This window comes from Engystomops pustulosus, unplaced genomic scaffold (assembly GCF_040894005.1).
Source record: "Engystomops pustulosus unplaced genomic scaffold, aEngPut4.maternal MAT_SCAFFOLD_786, whole genome shotgun sequence".
Taxonomy (NCBI): Eukaryota; Metazoa; Chordata; class Amphibia; order Anura; family Leptodactylidae; genus Engystomops; species Engystomops pustulosus.
This window is the reverse complement of record NW_027285665.1, coordinates 5,729-32,071: the sequence shown is the minus strand read 5'-3', so window position 1 is coordinate 32,071 and position 26,343 is coordinate 5,729. Positions and strand designations below refer to the sequence as shown.

Sequence of the window (26,343 nt, the reverse complement as noted above, 5' to 3'; positions counted from 1 at the left end):
AAGAGTATCCTTACCCTGTGAGACCCAGGAAATTAAACCACAGGTGAGAGATAGAGATCACCTCACGCTGTGAATATGACACCGGATATGACCACAGGATCGCCAGGTATAGATATGACACCACAGGATCGCAGGTATAGATATGACACCACAGGATCGCCAGGTATAGATATGACACCACAGGATCGCCAGGTATAGATATGACACCACAGGATCGCCAGGTGTAGATATGACACCACAGGGTCGCCAGGTATAGATATGACACCACAGGATCGCCAGGTATAGATATGACACCACAGGATCGCCAGGTATAGATATGACACCACAGGATCGCCAGGTATAGATATGACACCACAGGATCGCCAGGTATAGATATGACACCACAGGATCGCCAGGTGTAGATATGACACCACAGGATCGCCAGGTATAGATATGACACCACAGGATCGCCAGGTGTAGATATGACACCACAGTATCACCAGGTATAGATATGACACCACAGGATCGCCAGGTATAGATATTACACCACAGGATCGCCAGGTATAGATATGACACCGCAGGATCGCCAGGTATAGATATGACACCGCAGGATCGCCAGGTGTAGATATTACCCCACAGGATCGCCAGGTGTAGATATGACACCACAGGATCGCCAGGTATAGATATGACACCACAGGATCGCCAGGTATAGATATGACACCACAGGATCGCCAGGTATAGATATGACACCACAGGATCGCCAGGTGTAGATATGACACCACAGGATCGCCAGGTATAGATATTACCCCACAGGATCGCCAGGTATAGATATGACACCACAGGATCGCCAGGTATAGATATGACACCACAGGATCGCCAGGTATAGATATGACACCACAGGATCGCCAGGTATAGATATGACACCACAGGATCGCCAGGTATAGATATGACACCACAGGATCATCAGGTATAGATATGACACCACAGGATCGCCAGGTATAGATATGACACCACAGGATCGCCAGGTATAGATATTACCCCACAGGATCGCCAGGTATAGATATTACACCACAGGATCGCCAGGTATAGATATGACACCACAGGATCGCCAGGTATAGATATGACACCACAGGATCGCCAGGTATAGATATTACCCCACAGGATCGCCAGGTGTAGATATGACACCACAGTATCACCAGGTGTAGATATGACACCACAGGATCGCCAGGTATAGATATTACACCACAGGATCGCCAGGTATAGATATTACCCCACAGGATTGCCATTTTTACCCCCCAGGCAATAGACGTCTAGACGTTTTTGACCCCCTCAGGATTTGTTGGACCCTCATACCTTGACCTCAGAGCTGACATTGTACTGCTGGCAGGGGCTGACATTGGCGCAGCACACTGAGGGGTATTGCTGGTGATTTCGGTAGTAGGTGGAGTTGTTGAAATCTTCATAACCGTGAAACCCGCAGCATTTCAGCTAAGAAGGTGAGACAGACATGTTATATGGTGACAAGCAAGGAACCAGTCATAAATCAGCTGACATTTACTTGTACTAGAGAATGTACACTGTGCCATACTCTAATCTAGAATGCAGGCCCTTAAAGGGGTTGTCCACTTCCAGCAAATAATTCATATTGTTTTTGTAATGAAAATGATTACAATTCTCCAATATGCTTTCTGTATCAATTCCTCATGGTTCTCTAGATCTCTGCTTGTTGTCATTCTGAAGGAAGCTTTATTGTTTACCTACAGTAGATAAACTACAGTTTGTTGTCATGTCACACAGGTGCATGACTTGTTATATCCCTGGTCATGTGATGTCACAAAGGTGCATAGATCATTATGCAACACCCCTGCCAATGCATAGGCTAGGTGGCTGTTGCAAATAGTGCCCTCTCCTTGTCAGGAGCTGTCTGGTGAGCCTGTACAACTCATTCAGAGGCTACTGCCCTCCTAAACTTTTTAATTGCATCTGTAGCCACTGCCTGGTAAGGCAAGAATTAACATGTGAAATATTATTAACCAATGATATCCTTTGTACAACTGTAAAGTAAGATGGAAGCCGATTGGACAGTGCTGCCACCTTACCAGGGGAGTATAAAAACCCCTGGTGGGCGGTAGCACATCGCCAGACTCAGTCAGTCCTGCACAAACAGAAACAAGTCCAGTGTGCAGCTCCTGCAGAGCTGCCATCCAGACACATTACCAGGATGCAGAGGTGTCTCGGGTCGACTACCTGACACCTTGGGCAAGTCAGGAGACTAAGCCCCAGAGCAGAGGTCCACTGTCCGGACTCGGCTCCATCTACCAGCCCAGCCTGAAACTATTATCAGGCTGTGAGAAACCCTCCCTGTGGACCAACTATCTCCTACCAGCTTTCCAGCCTGCTGATGTTAGGCCATTGCCTGCTGTTCCAGCTAAAATAAAGAACCATGAGTTGTAGGCTCGTCCTCCGGTCCCATAACCAAGCACTGTGACTATATCGTACCCAAGGCCGCATAAGCCAGCCACTCTTGTATTCTGGGCCCACCGAAGAAAGGCTAGGCCCCGGTGGGGGATGTTGCAATTATATTCCTGGTCATGTTATGTCACACAGGTGCATGGCTTGTTATATTCCTGGTCATAATATGCCACACAGTGCCCAGTTCGTTATAAATTTGGTCATGTGATGCCACGCAGGTGCAGACTCGTTATATACAGCTTTGATGACTCTCTGTGATACTAAGGTACTGGGTACCTATGTGACATGACGTGACAAGGAATATAACGAGGCGAGCACCTGTGTGACGTCACATGACCAGGGATATAAAGAGCCGTGCACCTGTGTGACATCACATGACCATGGATCGTTTTCTATCCACAGGAAGTGAACAAAGAAGCTTCCTGTTGAAGGACAACAATCGGAGATCTAGTAATTCGCAAGGAATTGATACTATATATACTAAGTATATTGTAAATTTGTTACATTTTTCAATACACAAATTATATCAATTATTTTCTGAAAGTGGACAAGCCCTTTAAAGCACATCTATTATCAGTTTACATCCTTAACATCCTTTAAGCTGGCCATATCAGTTGCATCAGACAATGGCTACAGTGGGGTCTTCCCCCTCTTACCTCCTTCATGGTTGTGTTCCATACTGTTGTCAGCTCATTGCTATTGCCATAATCTTCCCGCAGATATTTCACCGCCACATTACCGAGGTACTCGATGAAGATTTTAGACTGAAAGAGAAAAAGGCACAGGACTTATAATGTCAATGTCTTCAACAATCATATTAAACTGTGACCCATGATCACCCCTTAAAGGGGGTTTCCTCCTAGAATTGGAATTGACTACCTGGTTCATATACTATCACTGTGCACACATAATAATAGTATCAATATATTATAACAATCTTTATTTATAAAGCTCCATCATATTACGCATCGCTTTACAAATCATGGCTAGCACATAATAAACTAGACTCTTACCAAAGAAGAGAAGGCCAGAACTACTACAGCTCCTGCAATTTCTGCTATGAAAATTATTAGGATGATGATGAAAAACTAAAACAAAAGACAAGAAACAATATTACTTTTAATCAGAGTAATAATGAAAGATCTAGGAGAGGATATATGGAGTAATAGGAGGAGATATAGGGAGGATATATGGAGTAATAGGAGGAGATATAGGGAGGATATATGGAGTAATAGGAGGCGATATAGGGAGGATATATGGAGTAATAGGAGGAGATATAGGGAGGATATATGGAGTAATAGGAGGCGATATAGGAGGATATATGGAGTAATAGGCAGAGATATAGGGGAGGATATATGGAGTAATAGGAGGAGATATAGGGAGGATATATGGAGTAATAGGAGGAGATATAGGGAGGATATATGGAGTAATAGGAGGAGATATAGGAGGATATATGGAGTAATAGGAGGAGATATAGGGAGGATATATGGAGTAATAGGAGGCGATATAGGAGGATATATGGAGTAATAGGCAGAGATATAGGGGAGGATATATGTAGTAATAGGAGGAGATATAGGGAGGATATATGGAGTAATAGGAGGAGATATAGGGAGGATATATGGAGTAATAGGAGGAGATATAGGGAGGATATATGGAGTAATAGGAGGAGATATAGAGAGGATATATGAAGTAATAGGAGGAGATATAGGGAGGATATATGAAGTAATAGGAGGAGATATAGGGAGGATATATGGAGTAATAGGAGGAGATATAGGGAGGATATATGGAGTAATAGGAGGAGATATAGGGAGGATATATGGAGTAATAGGAGGAGATATAGGGAGGATATATGGAGTAATAGGAGGAGATATAGGGAGGATATATGGAGTAATAGGAGGAGATATAGAGAGGATATATGAAGTAATAGGAGGAGATATAGGGAGGATATATGAAGTAATAGGAGGAGATATAGGGAGGATATATGGAGTAATAGGAGGAGATATAGGGAGGATATATGGAGTAATAGGAGGAGATATGGGAGGATATATGGAGTAATAGGATGAGATATAGGGGGGATATATGGAGTAATAGGAGGAGATATAGGGAGGATATATGGAGTAATAGGAGGAGATATAGAGAGGATATATGGAGTAATAGGAGGAGATATAGGAGGATATATGGAGTAATAGGAGGAGATATAGGGAGGATATATGGAGTAATAGGAGGAGATATAGGGAGGATATATGGAGTAATAGGAGGAGATATAGGGAGGATATATGGAGTAATAGGAGGAGATATAGGAGGATATATGGAGTAATATGAGGAGATATATAGAGGATATATGGAGTAATAGGAGGATATATGGAGTAATAGGAGGAGATATAGGGAGGATATATGGAGTAATAGGAGGAGATATAGGGAGGATATGTGGAGTAATAGGAGGAGATATAGGGAGGATATATGGAGTAATAGGAGGGGATATAGGGAGGATATATGGAGTAATAGGAGGAGATATAGGGGGGATATATGGAGTAATAGGAGGAGATATAGGGAGGATATATAGAGTAATAGGAGGATATATGGAGTAATAGGAGGAGATATAGGGAGGATATATGGAGTAGTAGTAGGAGATATAGGGAGGATATATAGAGTAATAGGAGGAGATATAGGGAGGATATATGGAGTAATAGGATGAGATATAGGAGTATATATGGAGTAATAGGAGGAGATATAGGGAGGATATATGGAGTAATAGGAGGAGATATAGGAGAGGATATATGGAGTAATAGGAGGAGATATAGGGAGGATATATGGAGTAATAGGATGAGATATAGGAGTATATATGGAGTAATAGGAGGAGATATAGGAGGATGTATGGAGTAGTAGGAGCAGATATAGGGAGGATATATGGAGTAATAGGAGGAGATATAGGGAGAATATATGGAGTAATAGGAGGGGATATAGGGAGGATATATGGAGTAATGGGAGGAGATATAGGGAGGATATATGGAGTAATAGGAGGAGATATAGGGGAGGATATATGGAGTAATAGGAGGAGATATAGGGAGGATATATGGAGTAATAGGAGGAGATATAGGAGAGGATATATGGAGTAATAGGAGGAGATATAGGGAGGATATATGGAGTAATAGGATGAGATATAGGAGTATATATGGAGTAACAGGAGGAGATATAGGAGGATGTATGGAGTAGTAGGAGGAGATATAGGGAGGATATATGGAGTAATAGGAGGAGATATAGGGAGAATATATGGAGTAATAGGAGGGGATATAGGGAGGATATATGGAGTAATGGGAGGAGATATAGGGAGGATATATGGAGTAATAGGCGGAGATATAGGGAGGATATATGGAGTAATAGGAGGAGATATAGGGAGGATATATGGAGTAGTAGGAGGAGATATAGGGAGGATATATGGAGTAATAGGAGGAGATATAGGAGGATATATGGAGTAATAGGAGGAGATATAGGGGAGGATATATGGTGTATTAGAAGGAGATATAGGGATGATATATGGAGTAATAGGAGGAGATATAGGGAGGATATATGGAGTAATAGGAGGAGATATAGGGAGGATATATGGAGTAATAGGAGGAGATATAGGGAGGATATATGGAGTAATAGGAGGAGATATAGGGAGGATATATGGAGTAATAGGAGGAGATATAGGGAGGATATATGGAGTAATAGGAGGAGATATAGGTAGGATATATGGAGTAATAGGAGGAGATATAGGAGGATACATGGAGTAATAGGATGAGATATAGGGAGGATATATGGAGTAATAGGAGGAGATATATTGAGGATATATGGAGTAATAGGACGAGATATAGGGGAGGATATATGGAGTAATAGGAGCAGATATAGGGGAGGATATATGGAGTAATAGGAGGAGATATAGAAGGATATATGGAGTAATAGGAGGAGATATATGAAGGATATATGGAGTAATAGGAGGAGATATAGGAGGATATATGGAGTAATAGGAGGAGATATAGGGGAGGATATATGGAGTAATAGGAGGAGATATAGGGAGGATATATGGAGTAATAGGAGGAGATATAGGGAGGATATATGGAGTAATAGGAGGAGATATAGGGAGGATATATGGAGTAATAGGAGGAGATATAGGGAGGATATATGTAGTAATAGGAGGAGATATAGGGAGGATATATGAAGTAATAGGAGGAGATATATGGAGGATATATGGAGTAATAGGAGGAGATATAGGGAGGATATATGGAGTAATAGGAGGAGATATAGGGATGATATATGGAGTAATAGGAGGAGATATAGAGAGGATATATGGAGTAATAGGAGGAGATATAGGGAGGATATATGGAGTAATAGGAGGAGATATAGGAGGATATATGGAGAAATAGGAGGGGATATAGGGAGGATATATGGAGTAATAGGAGGAGATATAGGGAGGATATATGGAGTAATAGGAGGAGATATAGGAGGATATATGGAGTAATAGGAGCATATATAAGGAGGATATATGGAGTAATAGGAGGAGATATAGGGAGGATACATGGAGTAATAGGAGGAGATATAGGGAGGATATATGGAGTAATAGGAGGAGATATAGGGAGGATATATGGAGTAATAGGAGCATATATAAGGAGGATATATGGAGTAATAGGAGGAGATATAGAAGGATATATGGAGTAATAGGAGCATATATAAGGAGGATATATGGAGTAATAGGAGGAGATATAGGAGGATATATGGAGTAATAGGAGCATATATAAGGAGGATATATGGAGTAATAGGAGGAGATATAGGGAGGATATATGAAGTAATAGGAGGAGATATAGGGAGGATATATGGAGTAATAGGAGGAGATATAGGAGGATATATGGAGTAATAGGAGGAGATATAGGGAGGATATATGGAGTAATAGGAGGAGATATAGGGGAGGATATATGGAGTAATAGGAGGAGATATAGGGAGGATATATGGAGTAATAGGAGGAGATATAGGGAGGATATATGTAGTAATAGGAGGAGATATAGGAGAGGATATATGGAGTAATAGGAGGAGATATAGGAGAGGATATATGGAGTAATAGGAGGAGATATAGGGAGGATATATGGAGTAATAGGAGGAGATATAGGGAGGATATATGGAGTAATAGGAGGAGATATAGGGAGGATATATGGAGTAATAGGAGGAGATATAGGAGGATATATGGAGTAATAGGAGGGGATATAGGGAGGATATATGGAGTAATAGGAGGAGATATAGGGAGGATATATGGAGTAATAGGAGGAGAAATAAGGAGGATATATGGGGTAATAGGAGGAGATATAGGGAGGATATATGGAGTAATAGGAGGAGATATAGGAGGATATATGGAGTAATAGGGGGAGATATAGGGAGGACATATGGAGTAATAGGAGGAGATATAGGGGAGGATATATGGAGTAATAGGAGGAGATATAGGGAGGATATATGGAGTAATAGGAGGAGATATAGGGAGGATATATGGAGTAATAGGAGGAGATATATGAAGGATATATGGAGTAATAGGAGGAGATATAGGAGGATATATGGAGTAATAGGAGGAGATATAGGGGAGGATATATGGAGTAATAGGAGGAGATATATGAGGATACATGGAGTAATAGGAGGAGATATAGGGAGGATATATGGAGTAATAGGAGGAGATATAGGGAGGATATATGGAGTAATAGGAGGAGATATAGGGAGGATATATGGAGTAATAGGAGGAGATATAGGGAGGATATATGGAGTAATAGGAGGAGATATAGGAGAGGATATATGGAGTGATAGGAGGAGATATAGGGAGGATATATGGAGTAATAGGAGGAGATATAGGGGAGGATATATGGAGTAATAGGAGGAGATATAGGGAGGATATATGGAGTAATAGGAGGAGATATAGGGAGGATATATGGAGTAATAGGAGGAGATATAGGGAGGATATATGGAGTAATAGGAGGAGATATAGGGAGGATATATGGAGATAACCTTGTACTTACCAGCATTAGTAGGCATCTGCTTTCTTTCACAGCTCCACAGCAGCCAAGGAACCCCATTAATATTAGGAATCCCCCCACAGCCATGCACAGGTAACCTACATTCACGACTTGCATGAGCTGTGGTGCGGCTGAGCCAAGGATCTTCAGGAAAGACCCTCCATCCACCTTTACCCAGACCCCAATACCTAGGACAGCAATGCCCCCGAGCTGCAGGGAGAGGATGGAGTCAATTAACACATTAAATTTACAAAACTATAATATTTTTTAAAAACAATAAACTTTTTATTTAAAAAACTTAAAATAAAAAAAACAAACATACCCTCCACAAAAAAACAAGAAACATTTCCATGTCTTTAATGACCCAATACAGTGAACATAATAAAATGAAAATAAATGTGTCTCTCTGTATATATATATGTATACGGTATATTATTTTTTTTAATATATAACAATATATACAAATAATATTGTTTTTATATTCTGTTCTAGAAAAAAGAGAGATACTTTTACCTCCAATATAGTCTTAAATATAAATCCAATTTCATAATGATATTTACCAATTTGTTAATATGTGATTCCCCCTTTCATTTTTCTTTTCATGGTTAGGACATTTTTTCTGTTCTAAGCATAGGGCCACATTTATCACAACTAGTGCAGTCCGTACCATGTGCAGTTTGTTCTGTGTAGTGTGCAGAATGCGCCATTTTTTGGTGCACTTTGTTCATGCTGCAGAATTGTCACCGGCAGAATTATTGTGCACATTACTAATAACTCCGACTGAGCACTAACACAACGTCTTTTGGTGCACATTTTTAGTATGCAATAAGTAGTAGAAACCAGAAGTGAAACAGCTGTATAGTCTGTGTTGTGTGAGCACTAAGGGCTCCCTGCTGTGTAGATAGTGTCCAGAGAGCTGAGGGTGGGAGTGGAGGTGGCAGTGGAGTCTATGACAGAACTTCGAGGTCCAGAGAAAGACAGAGAAGGTTCTGTGAAGGGACTGATAGGAAAGAAGGGAGTCCTTCTACCTCACTATTCTTTGCAGGAGGCTTCAGTATCCACAAAGCTGCAGACACAAGGTTCTCCTGCTATCTACACACAGCATCACATGACCCTACACTTTTGTCCGATTTGAGCCCCTCCAGGAGTAGAATTTGTAGAATCTGTAGAATTTTATCAGTAAACAAGCTATGGTTTCATAGATATAAGTGTAATGGCCCTGCCAATGCAGTCATTACACAGTTTAACTTGTTTGGTCCCTGAAAATTTTATGCGATCTGGCCAATTCCATTGTACAGATCTAGGTGTTTCCGGACTAAGTCCCTTGTATATTTGCCACTACTGCTGCTGCTGTCTCGCCTGAAGGTAATCGCCCTCCATCAGGCTTGCTGCAGCCCAGCACCTATACATAGCCTGTCTAAGATTGCTGCCAAAGCTGCTTCTACCTTCTCCAGCCCCAAGTTCCTGAATCTGGGCTGTGAACTTCTATTCCAGACTACATCCAACCAGCTACCTTGGACATTGGCAGATAGAATACTACCTCAGTCTGTTATTGTTGTTGCATTGAAGTTCTGGAATAAAGAAACTGCAAGTTGATGTTCTACATCTTGTCTTCATGTGTGACCCCTGGCAGCCACTAACATCATGGGTCTCCCCTCTAACTGGGGATCCCTAACACACGCATACACCGGGAGTGACCCGAGGTGAAACCTCCATCTCACTACTATGGCCTCTTCTTGTAATCACCTCACTGGACCCGCGCGGCGTGGATGAGGCCTGTTCCACCTGGACCAAGTGACTGTGACTAGTCTAGAGCTAGGCCGCACTAAAGCCAGCCACTCAGGTACCAGAGGAATCCAGCTACCCCCAAGCCATTAGGTCAGGCGTCAATGGGATGACGGGCAGCACAGCCAGAAGAGTCTACAACTGCAGACACAGACTAAATGTAATAAATGGATATGAACACAAGTATTGACCTGTGTCAGTAACTTTGGCCTATGACCTTATCTAAGAATAGACATTCTAGGACACCTCCAATACCATCTAACAACTTAGCTCCACAAATAGTTTTAAGAAATTCCTTATATGTTAACATGTGAATGGTTATCTTTAGCCTGGATGCTTAGATTATGGAATATGATGATATTATAATTCCACTATAAGTAACTTGAATGCTCTCAGGCACCACTAGGAAGTTTGGGGCCCCTGACTGGCAAATTTTGTGGGCCCCCCACAGATTGATCATTTACCACTGTGTACACTGTGAGTTCCCTGCATCTGGAAAGGGGGGAGGGTTTTCTGTGACTTAGGGCCCCTTCTCCTTCTTGGGGCCCCCTGAAAACGGTCACAATAACCCCGCCCCCCCCTAATGGCTGCCCTGGGAAATTTGTAACAGGTGGACTATAGTGGCTCATAGAAAGTGGGATAGAACAGGTAGCCTCACCTATATCTTCTGTATATCTCATATAATAAACCATAATTTGCTCTATCATGAGCAGTCAGCCTGCTTGTTGATGGTTTCCACAATGTATTTTTCATCTTTTTATTCAGTTATAAGATACTTACAAAGATAATCCCGTTGAATATGAACATCATAGTTTTTAGGAACGAAAAGCAGCTCATTTTGAGAACTAGAAGTAAAAAATAAATTGATTTCAGCTGAATATTAAGTCTTATGATGAGAAATCAAACATCTCACATTTCAAGGATTCCAGCGACATTGAAGGATCGTGAATTTTTTAGTTTCTGCTTATGCAGTAATAGCGCCACTCTTATTCATGGTTGTGCATGTTATTACATCGCTGGTCCTTTAACTCTGATTTCATAATGAGTTTTACCAAATTGTGATTCACCCTTCCATAACAGAATGCTGCCTCAGGGGCGTAACTAAGAAAGGCAGGGCCCATAGCAGACTTGTAAATGCCCCCCCCCCCATCCCCTCAAAAAATATGCATATTTATATGTTCACACATTTATACATATATTTATACACTGTTATATACATATTATGCACATCCTGCACTCTTTAGTGTGTCAGGTCGGATGACAGGACCCCCTAACACTGCCGGCCCCATAGCAGCTGCTATGGCTGCTACCACTGTAGTAACGCCACTGTACTGCCCATATTGTGCTGCTCAACTTTTTCTTTTTCCAGAGTTATAACATTTTTCTGTTCTGAAGCTACTTGTCAGAAATCTTTCTCAATAGCAGAGAAGTGGGCGGAGACTAACTTGTTCCCATCTTTGCCCCATAGCTGAGTCAAATACCCTTATGGTGTACAGTATGCAGGATAATATGTATATAATGGCACACATGCTCCATTCTTTAGTGTGGCAGGTCAAATGCCAGAGCCCCCTGACACTGCGGGCCCCATAGCAAATGTTATGGCTGCTACCCCTGTACGTGCCACAGTCTGTGATTCATGGACTGACTGCAACAGTGTGAAAGAGACTTCTCCGTACAGCAAATCTGCTTATAATACGCTACATGTGTTATTCATCCTTTTATTAGCTTCAGCAACACAACCATGTTTAAGCTTTATGAGCCTTTTTATTGCTGGAGGAGATAGAAAGATTAATTAATATTACACCTCTGTGCGTGGTGCCGACTTTTTGGATATTCTATCACATGGAAAAGTTTGTGTTATTTCCATCTCGGTCATAACGACTGAAACTATAATATTACTGTGTCCATTACGTCAAAGTCGTCAGAGTAACGGAAGCCATTTGTATGGTTTGTATGATGAGGTTCTCCAGCAGCTGAGGTGTGTATGATGAGGTTCTCCAGCAGCTGAGGTGTGTATGATGAGGTTCTCCAGCAGCTGAGGTGTGTATGATGAGGTTCTACTGCAGCTGAGGTTTGTATGATGAGGTTCTCCAGCAGCTGAGGTGTGTATGATGAGGTTCTACTGCAGCTGAGGTTTGTATGATGAGGTTCTCCAGCAGCTGAGGTGTGTATGATGAGGTTCTACTGCAGCTGAGGTGTGTATGATGAGGTTCTCCAGCAGCTGAGGTGTGTATTATGAGGTTCCCCAGCAGCTGAGGTGTGTATTATGAGGTTCTACAGCAGCTGAGGTTTGTATGATGAGGTTCTACAGCAGCTGAGGTTTGTATGATGAGGCTCTGCAGCAGCTGAGGTATTTATTATGGGGTTCTGCAGCAGCTGAGGTTTGTATGATGAGGTTCTCCAGCAGCTGAGGTGTGTATTATGAGGCTCTGCAGCAGCTGAGGTATGTATTATGAGGTTCTCCAGCATCTGAGGTTTGTATGATGAGGTTCTACAGCAGATGAGGTGTGTATTATGAGGCTCTGCAGCAGCTGAGGTATTTATTATGAGGTTCTGCAGCGGCTGAGGTATGTATTATGAGGTTCTCCAGCAGCTAAGGTGTGTATAAAGTGAGTATTAGCGCCACCTAGAGTCAAATGAAAACACAGTATTTTCTGTAAAACGATTGAACTGCAACCACTAAGTGGCTGTGTCTTGTGTATGAGATTGTAACTATCAAGCACTTTTGTGAAAAAAGTGAAACTACAAATATTTGATGATGGGGAACCCTGACCTCCACCACCTTTCAGATTGGTTGGTACAAGGAAGTGTGGGGCAGATTTACTTACCCAGTCCATTCGCGATCCAGCGGCGCATTCTCTGCGGTGGATTCGGGTCCAGCCGGGATTCACTAAGGTAGTTCCTCCGACGTCCACCAGGTGGCGCTGCTGCGCTAAAGTTCCCCCGAGGCCCGCCGGAATGCACTGAAGTTCATCGGCCTATTCCTGGTGAAGGTAAGCGCGAGTCCCGCAACAGTTTTTTTTAAAAAATGCGGCGGTTTTTCCAAATCCGTCAGGTTTGCGTTCGGCCATGCCCCCCGATTTCCATCGCGTGCATGCCAGCGCCGATGCGCCACAATCCAATATAGGGGCAATACAGGTAAAATCAGAGCAAATCGGAAATATTCGGGTAACACGTCGGGAAAACCCGAATCGGGCCCTTAGTAAATGACCCCCTATGTGTCTTGTGGAACTATGACTAGCACTGTGTAAAGTGGTTGCACATACACTACAGTGTATTTCCATTTCCGTGGTCATCGGTGGGTCCAGTCATTGTGACTAGAGCCAAATAATACCCCTTTATTTGGGGTACCATGGCTGAATTTTCTGAATTTATGGGGCACCACCTTGAATTTAAACCCACCCACCGTCATCTGAATACTGGACCACACAGTTTATGATTAACGGACCCCTCTGAATCATTGACGGCCCAAACACAGAATATGTAACCCATGGAGGACCCTGGTAAATATGTGACCACTGGATGCCACCTGCAGCAGGGTGTAATATTACCCGGGGTCCAGAAGGGCATCATGGAAATATTTCCACTTTGTGTGAAGGATAAAGAATATGAAAATTTTAGGTTACTGAAACTTTTCGAAAAGGCAAATTACCCCATAAATATGCAAAATGGAGGCAGTATAAGGGACCGCACCTAAAAAGTGACTCTCCGAGACGTCACAGAGGCCGCTGTGTTCTGCCTTGGATCTTGGCTGAGGAGAGCGCCTAATATTTATACACTAAGCAGATGTCTAATAACGTGACGTGTTTCTTGATCTTCCAGTTTTTGTGTAAATACTTGGAATATTCCAGGATTATTTCTATCTCCGTTACTGGTTTCTGTTTTAAGAAGGTTTAATCTTGTTCCTGTGTCTTATGCTGATACATCCGACACGTTTCACTCAAATCTCTCTACTGTTATATATCTTAGATATAGAACTACAACTCTTATCATCCCCTAGTAGTTTGAGCGCAGGAGCTTTCATATGAACCAGACAGATAATGCAATGCATTGAGATTTCCACGAACCTCAAATTTTGCAGTAAAAACAAACAGAAAAAATTCATATCCATACACATTTCACTACATTTATGCTAAACATCACCACCCATATCCACACATTGCACCCATTCTCACAATCCCCCACCCATTACACTCCTGTCCGATCCCAGGCCTTTAATCCCATTTGCACCCATAATATTACCAACCTCCAATTTACCCAGCATTTCTCTCCACTTATACTATACACCCTCCCATCCATCCCCAATTTTACCATTTATACACTGCAGCCCCTTTCTCCAATCCCACACAGTTCTACCCATATATACAATACGCCCCCATTTTTCCCCATCAAAGAGCATTTTATTGCACCTATATCCTAACCAGCCCTTCTCTTATCACTTCACTTATACTATATACATAGGGGAACCCTGCATATTATTGAGTGTTGTTCAATCTCTAAACAATTTGTATAAAAATGACCTCTCTGAAGCCATTGTACTGGATCACAGCTGCTATATATAAGAGAAAGGGTAATGTCCTATGTAGGGGCCCACAAGAAGATATACATGATCAAATCATAGATTGTAAGCTCTTGTGACCAGGGCCCTAACTCCTATTGTTTGATCAGATTGTGTTATTGCTCTGTAATGTTTTGTTAGTATAGACACCCCATGATCCGTACAGCGCTGCAGAATATGATAATGCTCTATAAATAAACCTTTTTTATTATTATTATTACTATTGTCAGATCTATATAGGCTACAAACAAGGGGCAAAACATTGTGGATCAGAGCAAAAGCAGTGACAAGAGGGTCCCCATGATGTGGGGTGAGAGGTGAGGAGTGGTCCTTACCTGGGGTGATGTTCCTGGAGTCCTGTTTGTTGCTGGCGCCTCTCAGGTGACTGTGACTTGCTCTGATTCCTCTCGGAGACTGCCGCTGGCTGAACACCTGAGCTGCTCACCTGGGAGCTGCCTGCTGGGAGGGACATTGTATTCCTGGCAATCCCTGCATACACGAAAGCTGCAGACAAGGGCGACATGGCAACTACGAGCGCGGTCCATCTACTCTGTTATAGTCTGAAACCCGGTACAGAGATAATACAAGTAATAACCTAAGGTCAGAGTCAGACATATTAAATCTGTGTAAAGTTTGTGAGGCCTCAGTGGAACTTTTTCTTATACCCATAAGTACCTTTCATGATCCATTATATAAGCATTTATTTTATATGCTGCAAGGCCACTGTATTTTAGGGGGAAAACATCATATAACCACTAGGTGTCTATCTGGGTGTAGTACATGATATAAATGATATAACCACTAGGTGTCTCCATGGGTGCAGTACATGATATAACCACTAGGTGTCTCCCTGGATGTAGTACATCATATAACCACTAGGTGTCTATCTGGGTGTAGTACATGATATAAATGATATAACCAATAAGTGTCTCCCTGGGTGCAGTACATGATATAACCACTAGATGTCTTCCTTGGTGTAGTACATCATAGAACCAATAGGTGTCTTTCTGGGTGCAGTACATCATATAACCACTAGTTGTCTCCCTGGGTGTAGTACATGATATAACCACTAGGTGTGTCCCTGGGTGCAGTACATCATATAACCACTAGTTGTCTCCCTGGGTGTAGTACATGATATAACCACTAGGTGTCTCCCTGGGTGTAGTACATCATATAACCACTAGGTGTCTCCCTGGGTGCAGTGCATCATATAACCACTAGATGTCTTCCTGGGTGTAGTACATGATATAACCACTAGGTGTCTTCCTGGGTGCAGTACATCATATAACCACTAGGTGTCTCACTGGGTGTAGTACATGATATAACCACTAGGTGTCTCCCTGGGTGCAGTACATGATATAACCACTAGATGTCTTCCTGGGTGTAGTACATGATATAACCACTAGGTGCCTCCCAAGATGCAGTGCATCATATTACCACTAGGTGTCTCACTGGGTGTAGTACATGATATAACCACTAGGTGTCTCCCTGGGTGTAGTACATCATATAACCACTGGGTGTCTCCCTGGGTGCAGTACATCTTATAACCACTGGGTGTCTCCCTGGGTGCAGTACATCATATAACCACTATGTGTCTCCCTGGATGCAGTACATCATATAAACACTAGGTGTCTTCCTGGGTGTAGTACATCATATAACCACTAGGTGTCTCCCTGGGTATAGTACATCATATAACCACTAGGTGTCTACCTGGGTGTAGTACATCATATAACCACTAGGTGTCTCCCTGGGTGCAGTACATCATATAACCACTAGGTGTCTCCCTGGGTGTAGTACATCATATAACCACTAGGTGTCTCCCTGGGTGCAGTACATCATATAACCACTAGGTGTCTCCCTGGGTGTAGTACATCATATAACCACTAGGTGTCTCCCTGGGTGTAGTACATCATATAACCACTAGGTGTCTCCCTGGGTGTAGTACATCATATAACAACTGGGTGTTTCCCTGGGTGTAGTACATGATATAACCACTAGGTGTCTCTCTGGGTGCAGTACATCTTATAACCACTGGGTGTCTCCCTGGGTGCAGTACATCATATAACCACTATGTGTCTCCCTGGATGCAGTACATCATATAAACACTAGGTGTCTTCCTGGGTGTAGTGCATCATATAACCACTAGGTGTCTACCTGGGTGCAGTGCATCATATAACCACTAGGTGTCTACCTGGGTGCAGTGCATCATATAACCACTAGGTGTCTACCTGGGTGTAGTACATCATATAACCACTAGGTGTCTTCCTGGGTGCAGTACATCATATAACCACTAGGTGTCTTCCTGGGTGTAGTACATGATATAAATGATATAACCACTAGGTGTCTCCCTGGGTGCAGTACATGATATAACCACTAGGTGTCTCCCTGGGTGCAGCACATGATATAACCACTAGGCGTCTCCCTGGTTACAGTACATGATATAACCACTAGGTGTCTCCCTGGGTGCAGTACATGATATAACCACTAGGTGTCTTCCTGGGTGTAGTACATGATATAAATGATATAACCACTAGGTGTCTCTCTGGGTGCAGTACATCATATAACCACTGGGTGTTTCCCTGGGTGTAGTACATGATATAACCACTAGATGTCTTCCTGGGTGCAGTGCATCATATAACCACTAGGTGTCTCCCTTGGTGTAGTACATTATATGACCACTGAGTGTCTCCCTGGTTACAGTACATCATATAACCACTAGGTGTCTCCCTGGGTGCAGTACATCATATAACCACTAGGTGTCTCCCTGCGTATAGTACATCATATAACCACTAGGTGTCTCCCTGGGTGCAGTACATCATATAACCACTAGGTGTCTCCCTGGGTGCAGTACATCATATAACCACTAGGTGTCTCCCTGGGTGCAGTACATCATATAACCACTAGGTGTCTCCCTGGGTGTAGTACATGATATAACCACTGGGTGTCTCCCTGGGTGCAGTACATCATATAACCACTAGGTGTCTCCCTGGAAGTAGTACATCATATAACCACTAGGTGTCTCCCTGGGTGTAGTACATCATATAACCACTAGGTGTCTCCCTGGATGCAATGCATCATATAACCACTAGGTGTCTCCCTGGGTGTAGTACATGATATAACCACTAGGTGTCTCTCCCTGGGTGCAGTGCATCATATAACCACTAGGTGTCTCCCTGGGTGCAGTACATGATATAACCACTAGATGTCTCCCTGGATGCAGTGCATCATATAACCACTAGGTGTCTCCCTGGGTGCAGTACATGATATAACCACTAGGTGTCTCTCCCTGGGTGCAGTACATCATATAACCACTAGATGTCTTCCTGGGTGCAGTACATGATATAACCACTAGATGTCTTCCTGGGTGTAGTACATCATATAACCACTAGGTGTCTCCCTGTGTGTAGTACATCATATAACCACTAGGTGTCTCCCTGGATGCAGTGCATCATATAACCACCAGGTGTCTCCCTGGGTGTAGTACATAATATAACCACTAGGTGTCTCTCCCAGGGTGCAGTGCATCATATAACCACTAGGTGTCTGCCTGGGTGTAGTACATGATATAACCGCTAGGTGTCTCCCTGGGTGCAGTACATGATATAACCACTAGGTGTCTCCCTGGGTGCAGTACATGATATAACCACTAGGTGTCTCCCTGGGTGCAGTACATGATATAACCACTAGGTGTCTCCCTGGGTGCAGTACATGATATAACCACTAGGTGTCTCCCTGGGTGCAGTACATCATATAACCGCTAGGTGTCTCCCTGGGTGCAGTACATGATATAACCACTAGGTGTCTCCCTGGGTGCAGTACATGATATAACCACTAGGTGTCTCCCTGGGTGCAGTACATGATATAACCACTAGGTGTCTCCCTGGGTGCAGTACATGATATAACCACTAGGTGTCTCCCTGGGTGCAGTGCATGATATAACCACTAGGTGTCTCCCTGGGTGCAGTACATCATATAACCACTAGGTGTCTCCCTGGGTGCAGTACATCATATAACCAATAGGTGTCTCCCTGGGTGCAGTACATCATATAACCACTAGGTGTCTCCCTGGGTGCAGTACATGATATAACCACTAGATGTCTTCCTGGGTGTAGTAAATCATATAACCACTAGGTGTCTCCCTGGAAGTAGTACATCATATAACCACTAGGTGTCTCCCTGGGTGTAGTACATGATATAACCACTAGGTGTCTCTTCTTGGGTGCAGTACATCATATAACCACTAGGTGTCTCCCTGGGTGTAGTACATCATATAACCACTAGGTGTCTCCCTGGGTGTAGTACATCATATAACCACTAGGTGTCTCCCTGGGTGTAGTACATCATATAACAACTGGGTGTTTCCCTGGGTGTAGTACATGATATAACCACTAGGTGTCTCTCTGGGTGCAGTACATCTTATAACCACTGGGTGTCTCCCTGGGTGCAGTACATCATATAACCACTATGTGTCTCCCTGGATGCAGTACATCATATAAACACTAGGTGTCTTCCTGGGTGTAGTGCATCATATAACCACTAGGTGTCTACCTGGGTGCAGTGCATCATATAACCACTAGGTGTCTACCTGGGTGCAGTGCATCATATAACCACTAGGTGTCTACCTGGGTGTAGTACATCATATAACCACTAGGTGTCTTCCTGGGTGCAGTACATCATATAACCACTAGGTGTCTTCCTGGGTGTAGTACATGATATAAATGATATAACCACTAGGTGTCTCCCTGGGTGCAGTACATGATATAACCACTAGGTGTCTCCCTGGGTGCAGCACATGATATAACCACTAGGCGTCTCCCTGGTTACAGTACATGATATAACCACTAGGTGTCTCCCTGGGTGCAGTACATGATATAACCACTAGGTGTCTTCCTGGGTGTAGTACATGATATAAATGATATAACCACTAGGTGTCTCTCTGGGTGCAGTACATCATATAACCACTGGGTGTTTCCCTGGGTGTAGTACATGATATAACCACTAGATGTCTTCCTGGGTGCAGTGCATCATATAACCACTAGGTGTCTCCCTTGGTGTAGTACATTATATGACCACTGAGTGTCTCCCTGGTTACAGTACATCATATAACCACTAGGTGTCTCCCTGGGTGCAGTACATCATATAACCACTAGGTGTCTCCCTGCGTATAGTACATCATATAACCACTAGGTGTCTCCCTGGGTGCAGTACATCATATAACCACTAGGTGTCTCCCTGGGTGCAGTACATCATATAACCACTAGGTGTCTCCCTGGGTGCAGTACATCATATAACCACTAGGTGTCTCCCTGGGTGTAGTACATGATATAACCACTGGGTGTCTCCCTGGGTGCAGTACATCATATAACCACTAGGTGTCTCCCTGGAAGTAGTACATCATATAACCACTAGGTGTCTCCCTGGGTGTAGTACATCATATAACCACTAGGTGTCTCCCTGGATGCAATGCATCATATAACCACTAGGTGTCTCCCTGGGTGTAGTACATGATATAACCACTAGGTGTCTCTCCCAGGGTGCAGTGCATCATATAACCACTAGGTGTCTCCCTGGGTGTAGTACATGATATAACCACTAGGTGTCTCTCCCTGGGTGCAGTACATCATATAACCACTAGGTTTCTCCCTGGGTGCAGTACATGATATAACCACTAGATGTCTTCCTGGGTGTAGTACATCATATAACCACTAGGTGTCTCCCTGTGTGTAGTACATCATATAACCACTAGGTGTCTCCCTGGATGCAGTGCATCATATAACCACCAGGTGTCTCCCTGGGTGTAGTACATAATATAACCACTAGGTGTCTCTCCCTGGGTGCAGTGCATCATATAACCACTAGGTGTCTGCCTGGGTGTAGTACATGATATAACCGCTAGGTGTCTCCCTGGGTGCAGTACATGATATAACCACTAGGTGTCTCCCTGGGTGCAGTACATGATATAACCACTAGGTGTCTCCCTGGGTGCAGTACATGATATAACCACTAGGTGTCTCCCTGGGTGCAGTACATCATATAACCACTAGGTGTCTCCCTGGGTGCAGTACATCATATAACCGCTAGGTGTCTCCCTGGGTGCAGTACATGATATAACCACTAGGTGTCTCCCTGGGTGCAGTACATGATATAACCACTAGGTGTCTCCCTGGGTGCAGTACATGATATAACCACTAGGTGTCTCCCTGGGTGCAGTACATGATATAACCACTAGGTGTCTCCCTGGGTGCAGTGCATGATATAACCACTAGGTGTCTCCCTGGGTGCAGTACATCATATAACCACTAGGTGTCTCCCTGGGTGCAGTACATCATATAACCAATAGGTGTCTCCCTGGGTGCAGTACATCATATAACCACTAGGTGTCTCCCTGGGTGCAGTACATGATATAACCACTAGATGTCTTCCTGGGTGTAGTACATCATATAACCACTAGGTGTCTCCCTGGAAGTAGTACATCATATAACCACTAGGTGTCTCCCTGGGTGTAGTACATGATATAACCACTAGGTGTCTCTCCTTGGGTGCAGTACATGATATAACCACTAGGTGTCTTCCTGAGTGTAACACATGATATAACCACTAGGTGTCTCCCTGGGTGTAGTACATGATATAACCACTAGGTGTCTCCCTGGGTGTAGTACATCATACAACCACTAGGTGTCTCCCTGGGTTTAGTACATCATATAACCACTGGGTGTCTCCCTGGGTGCAGTACATCATATAACCACTAGGTGTCCCCCTGGAAGTAGTACATCATATAACCACTAGGTGTCTCCCTTGGTGCAGTACATCATATAACCACTAGGTGTCTCCCTTGGTGCAGTACATCATATAACCACTAGGTGTCTCCCTGGGTGTAGTACATGATATAACCACTAGGTGTCTCCCTGGGTGCAGTACATGATATAACCGCTAGGTGTCTCCCTGGGTGCAGTACATGATATAACCACTAGGTGTCTCCCTGGGTGCAGTACATGATATAACCACTAGATGTCTTCCTGGGTGCAGTACATGATATAACCACTAGGTGTCTCCCTTGGTGCAGTACATCATATAACCACTAGGTGTCTCCCTGGGTGTAGTACATCATATAACCACTAGGTGTCTCCCTGGGTGTAGTACATCATATAACCACTAGGTGTCTCACTGGAAGTAGTACATCATATAACCACTAGGTGTCTCCCTGGGTGTAGTACATCATATAACCACTAGGTGTCTCCCTGGGTGCAGTACATCATATAACCACTAGGTGTCTCCCTGGGTGCAGTACATCATATAACCACTAGGTGTCTCCCTGGGTTCAGTACATGATATAACCACTAGGTGTCTCCCTGGGTGTAGTACATGATATAACCACTAGGTGTCTCCCTGGGTGCAGAGCATCATATAACCACTAGGTGTCTCCCTGAGTGCAGTACATCATATAACCACTAGGTGTCTCCCTGAGTGCAGTACATCATATAACCACTAGGTGTCTCCCTGAGTGCAGTACATCATATAACCACTAGGTGTCTCCCTGGGTGTAGTACATCATATAACCACTAGGTGTCTCCCTGGGTGCAGTACATCATATAACCACTAGGTGTCTCCCTGGGTGCAGTACATCATATAACCACTAGGTGTCTCCCTGGGTGTAGTACATCATATAACCACTAGGTGTCTCCCTGGGTGCAGTACATGATATAACCACTAGGTGTCTCCCTGGATGCAGTGCATCATATAACCACTGGGTGTCTCCCTGGGTGTAGTACATCATATAACCAGTAGGTGTCTCCCTGGGTGCAGTACATCATATAACCACTAGGTGTCTCCCTGGGTGTAGTACATCATATAACCACTGGGTGTCTCCCTGGGTGCATTGCATCATATAACCACTAGGTGTCTCCCTGGGTGCAGTGCATCATATAACCACTAGGTGTCTCCCTGGGTGTAGTACATGATATAACCACTAGGTGTCTCCCTGGGTGCAGTACATGATATAACCACTAGGTGTCTCCCTGGGTGCAGTACATCATATAACCGCTAGGTGTCTCCCTGGGTGCAGTACATGATATAACCGCTAGGTGTCTCCCTTGGTGCAGTACATGATATAACCACTAGATGTCTTCCTGGGTGCAGTACATGATATAACCACTAGGTGTCTCCCTGGGTGTAGTACATCATATAACCACTAGGTGTCTCCCTGGGTGTAGTACATCATATAACCACTAGGTGTCTCACTGGAAGTAGTACATCATATAACCACTAGGTGTCTCCCTGGGTGTAGTACATCATATAACCACTAGGTGTCTCCCTGGGTGTAGTACATGATATAACCACTAGGTGTCTCCCTGGGTGTAGTACATCATATAACCACTAGGTGTCTCCCTGGGTGCAGTACATGATATAACCACTAGGTGTCTCCCTGGGTGTAGTACATGATATAACCACTAGGTGTCTCCCTGGATGCAGTATATCATATAACCACTAGGTGTCTCCCTGGGTGTAGTACATCATATAACCACTAGGTGTCTCCCTGGGTGCAGTACATCATATAACCACTAGGTGTCTTCCTGGGTGTAGTACATCATATAACCACTAGGTGTCTCCCTGGGTGTAGTACATGATATAACCACTAGGTGTCTCCCTGGGTGCAGTACATCATATAACCACTGGGTGTCTCACTGGCTGCACTACATCATATAACCACTAGGTGTCTCCCTGGGTGTAGTACATCATATAACCACTGGGTGTCTCCCTGGGTGCAATGCATCATATAACCACTAGGTGTCTCCCTGGGTGCAGTGCATCATATAACCACTAGGTGTCTCCCTGGGTGTAGTACATCATATAACCACTAGGTGTCTCCCTGGGTGTAGTACATGATATAACCACTAGGTGTCTCCCTGGGTGCAGTACATGATATAACCACTAGGTGTCTCCCTGGTTACAGTACATGATATAACCACTAGGTGTCTCCCTGGGTGTAGTACATGATATAACCACTAGGTGTCTCCCTGGATGCAGTATATCATATAACCACTGGGTGTCTCCCTGGGTGTAGTACATCATATAACCACTAGGTGTCTCCCTGGGTGTAGTACATCATATAACCACTGGGTGTCTCCCTGGGTGCAGTGCATCATATAACCACTAGGTGTCTCCCTGGGTGCAGTGCATCATATAACCACTAGGTGTCTCCCTGGGTGCAGTGCATCATGTAACCACTAGGTGTCAATAACCAATAGATTTTCCAGATTGAGAACCTGAAATCTGACAGGCCTGCAGTTCACATTATATCCATAGGATGGCAGCAGAGAGATGATAAGAGATGACATAACGGAGCGCAGTACTGCGGATGACCGCACGGGGCCGCAGCACATGACAGCCTGCAGTCCCCCGCATGTCCGCGCGGTGTCGCCTGTATATAACGCTCCGTAGCCCCTGTCCGGCTCCTGACACCGGGTGTGGGCGGTCATGGGGCGGGTGCAGGGCGTCACTGCGGGGTGTTGTGCCGGGATCGGGCCGGCCTTCCTCCGGCCGGTACAGTTGCTGCTGGAGTTGTGGTCGGGGAGGTGATGGCGGCGGAGCGCAGGGCCTTCGCTCAGAAGATAAACAGGTGAGTGCGGGGGCAGGTGTGTGACATGCGGGGGGCCGGGCTGCACCTGCTGCGGGGACTACGACTCCCAGCAGACTGTCATAGCTGCAGAGTGGCGGTGCATGCTGGGAGTTGTAGTTCCCTGGTGCTGGAGTGCCACCTGTTGCTTCCCATGATCCTCCTGTGTATATCTTTCCCCTCCAGTGCCCCCTATAGTAACACATCACTCATATACTGCCACCTTGTGGCCAAATAAATCCAAAGTTCTGCAGGTTTTTCATCCTTTCCCCGTTTATGCGTGTTCTTTATCTTGGTCCCCTGCAGATATCTGTTATTCCACATATTTTCACTCTCTGCTGGCTGTCAGTGAAACTGACCCTAAAAAAATGACAAAAGCCTTAATACTTGTCACAGCTGAGGGTTGGTTACAGTGTAAACGGCCTGTGCACTCATACATTGCATCAAACAAGAGCAGAAGAGGTCAATCTAAGGCTACATGAAACTGTAACAAAGCTGCAGCTGTGAATGGGGTTTTCAGTCTCTAGGTGGAAATGAGATGTTTCCCCTCCACTGACAGCAAGCAGAGATCTTCTAATGAAGCACAGATTAGAAAGTTGTAGCACTTCTGCCATCTCCTGACCCCTCCCCTCTATATTTTTGGATTCTGCCCCTTGTTCTTCTGCTATTTTTGGAAAGTTCCTCTGCACTTTTCCTGAGGTCATCCCCGAGCTGCGTGTAACGTGGTCTGTAATACAGTAACATCCCTGTAATCCGGCATCGGAGGGGGCGGAGAATCAGATAATCTGGATTAGAAGTGTCAGGGCGGGTATTGTGCCCGGGTATCAGACTTTCGGACTCCGCGTGGTGGTAACATTTTTAGTTGTCGCTCATTAATATCCATGAGGTCGTTACCACATGAGAAATATTATCACTCGGGGTCTTTGTGTTATAAGAGTCTTCACCCTCCACCCGCCCGGAGGATAACATTTCATTCATTCATCCAGACTCCGGCACAGTGATCCGAGATCCTTCCACCGCACCATCTGCTCAGACAGCTGACGGAAACAATGGCTGCAGGCGGCTCATCTGTCTGTGTGCAAACTGTGTGTGAGTGCCGGGGTAATAAGCTAATGAGTCCAAGAAGATCTCACTGAGGAGCCAAGATGGAGGGGCATCAGTACTGTAATAAGATGTTACAGGGGTAATAGGACGATCAGGAGCTGGGTTACTGTAATAAGATGTTACAGGGGTAATAAGGGGATCAGGAGCCGGGTTACTGTAATAAGATGTTACAGGGGTAATAAGAGGATCAGGAGCCGGGTTACTGTAATAAGAGGATCAGGAGCCGGGTTACTGTAATAAGATGTTACAGGGTAATAAGAGGATCAGGAGCCGGGTTACTGTAATAAGATGTTACAGGGGTAATAAGAGGATCTGGAGCCGGGTTACTGTAATAGGATGTTACAGGGGTAATAAGAGGATCAGGAGCCGGGTTACTGTAATAAGATGTTACAGGGGTAATAAGAGGATCAGGAGCCGGTTTACTGTAATAAGATGTTACAGGGGTAATAAGAGGATCAGGAGCCGGGTTACTGTAATAAGATGTTACAGGGGTAATAAGAGGATCTGGAGCCGGGTTACTGTAATAAGATGTTATAGGGGTAATAAGAGGATCAGGAGCCGGGTTACTGTAATAAGATGTTACAGGGGTAATAAGGGATCAGGAGCCGGGTTACTGTAATAAGATGTTACAGGGTAATAAGAGGATCAGGAGCCGGGTTACTGTAATAAGATGTTACAGGGGTAATAGGAGGATCAGGAGCTGGGTTACTGTAATAAGATGTTACAGGGGTAATAAGAGGATCAGGAGCCGGGTTACTGTAATAAGAGGATCAGGAGCCGGGTTACTGTAATAAGATGTTACAGGG

At 44.1% G+C, this 26,343-nt stretch overlaps 1 protein-coding gene across 1 annotated transcript; it reads right to left on the bottom strand.

The window, feature by feature from the left end:
* Positions 1 to 1,311: 1,311 nt before the first annotated feature.
* Positions 1,312 to 15,321, bottom strand: LOC140112445 (tetraspanin-1-like). Its single transcript, XM_072132496.1, has 6 exons — positions 15,156 to 15,321; positions 11,043 to 11,107; positions 8,481 to 8,687; positions 3,465 to 3,539; positions 3,108 to 3,215; positions 1,312 to 1,467 (listed from the first exon to the last, which is right to left on the bottom strand). Exons 2-6 carry the CDS (start codon positions 11,097 to 11,099, stop codon positions 1,327 to 1,329), a joined length of 588 nt encoding a protein of 195 aa, XP_071988597.1. The 5' UTR covers positions 11,100 to 11,107; positions 15,156 to 15,321; the 3' UTR covers positions 1,312 to 1,326.
* Positions 15,322 to 26,343: the final 11,022 nt, after the last annotated feature.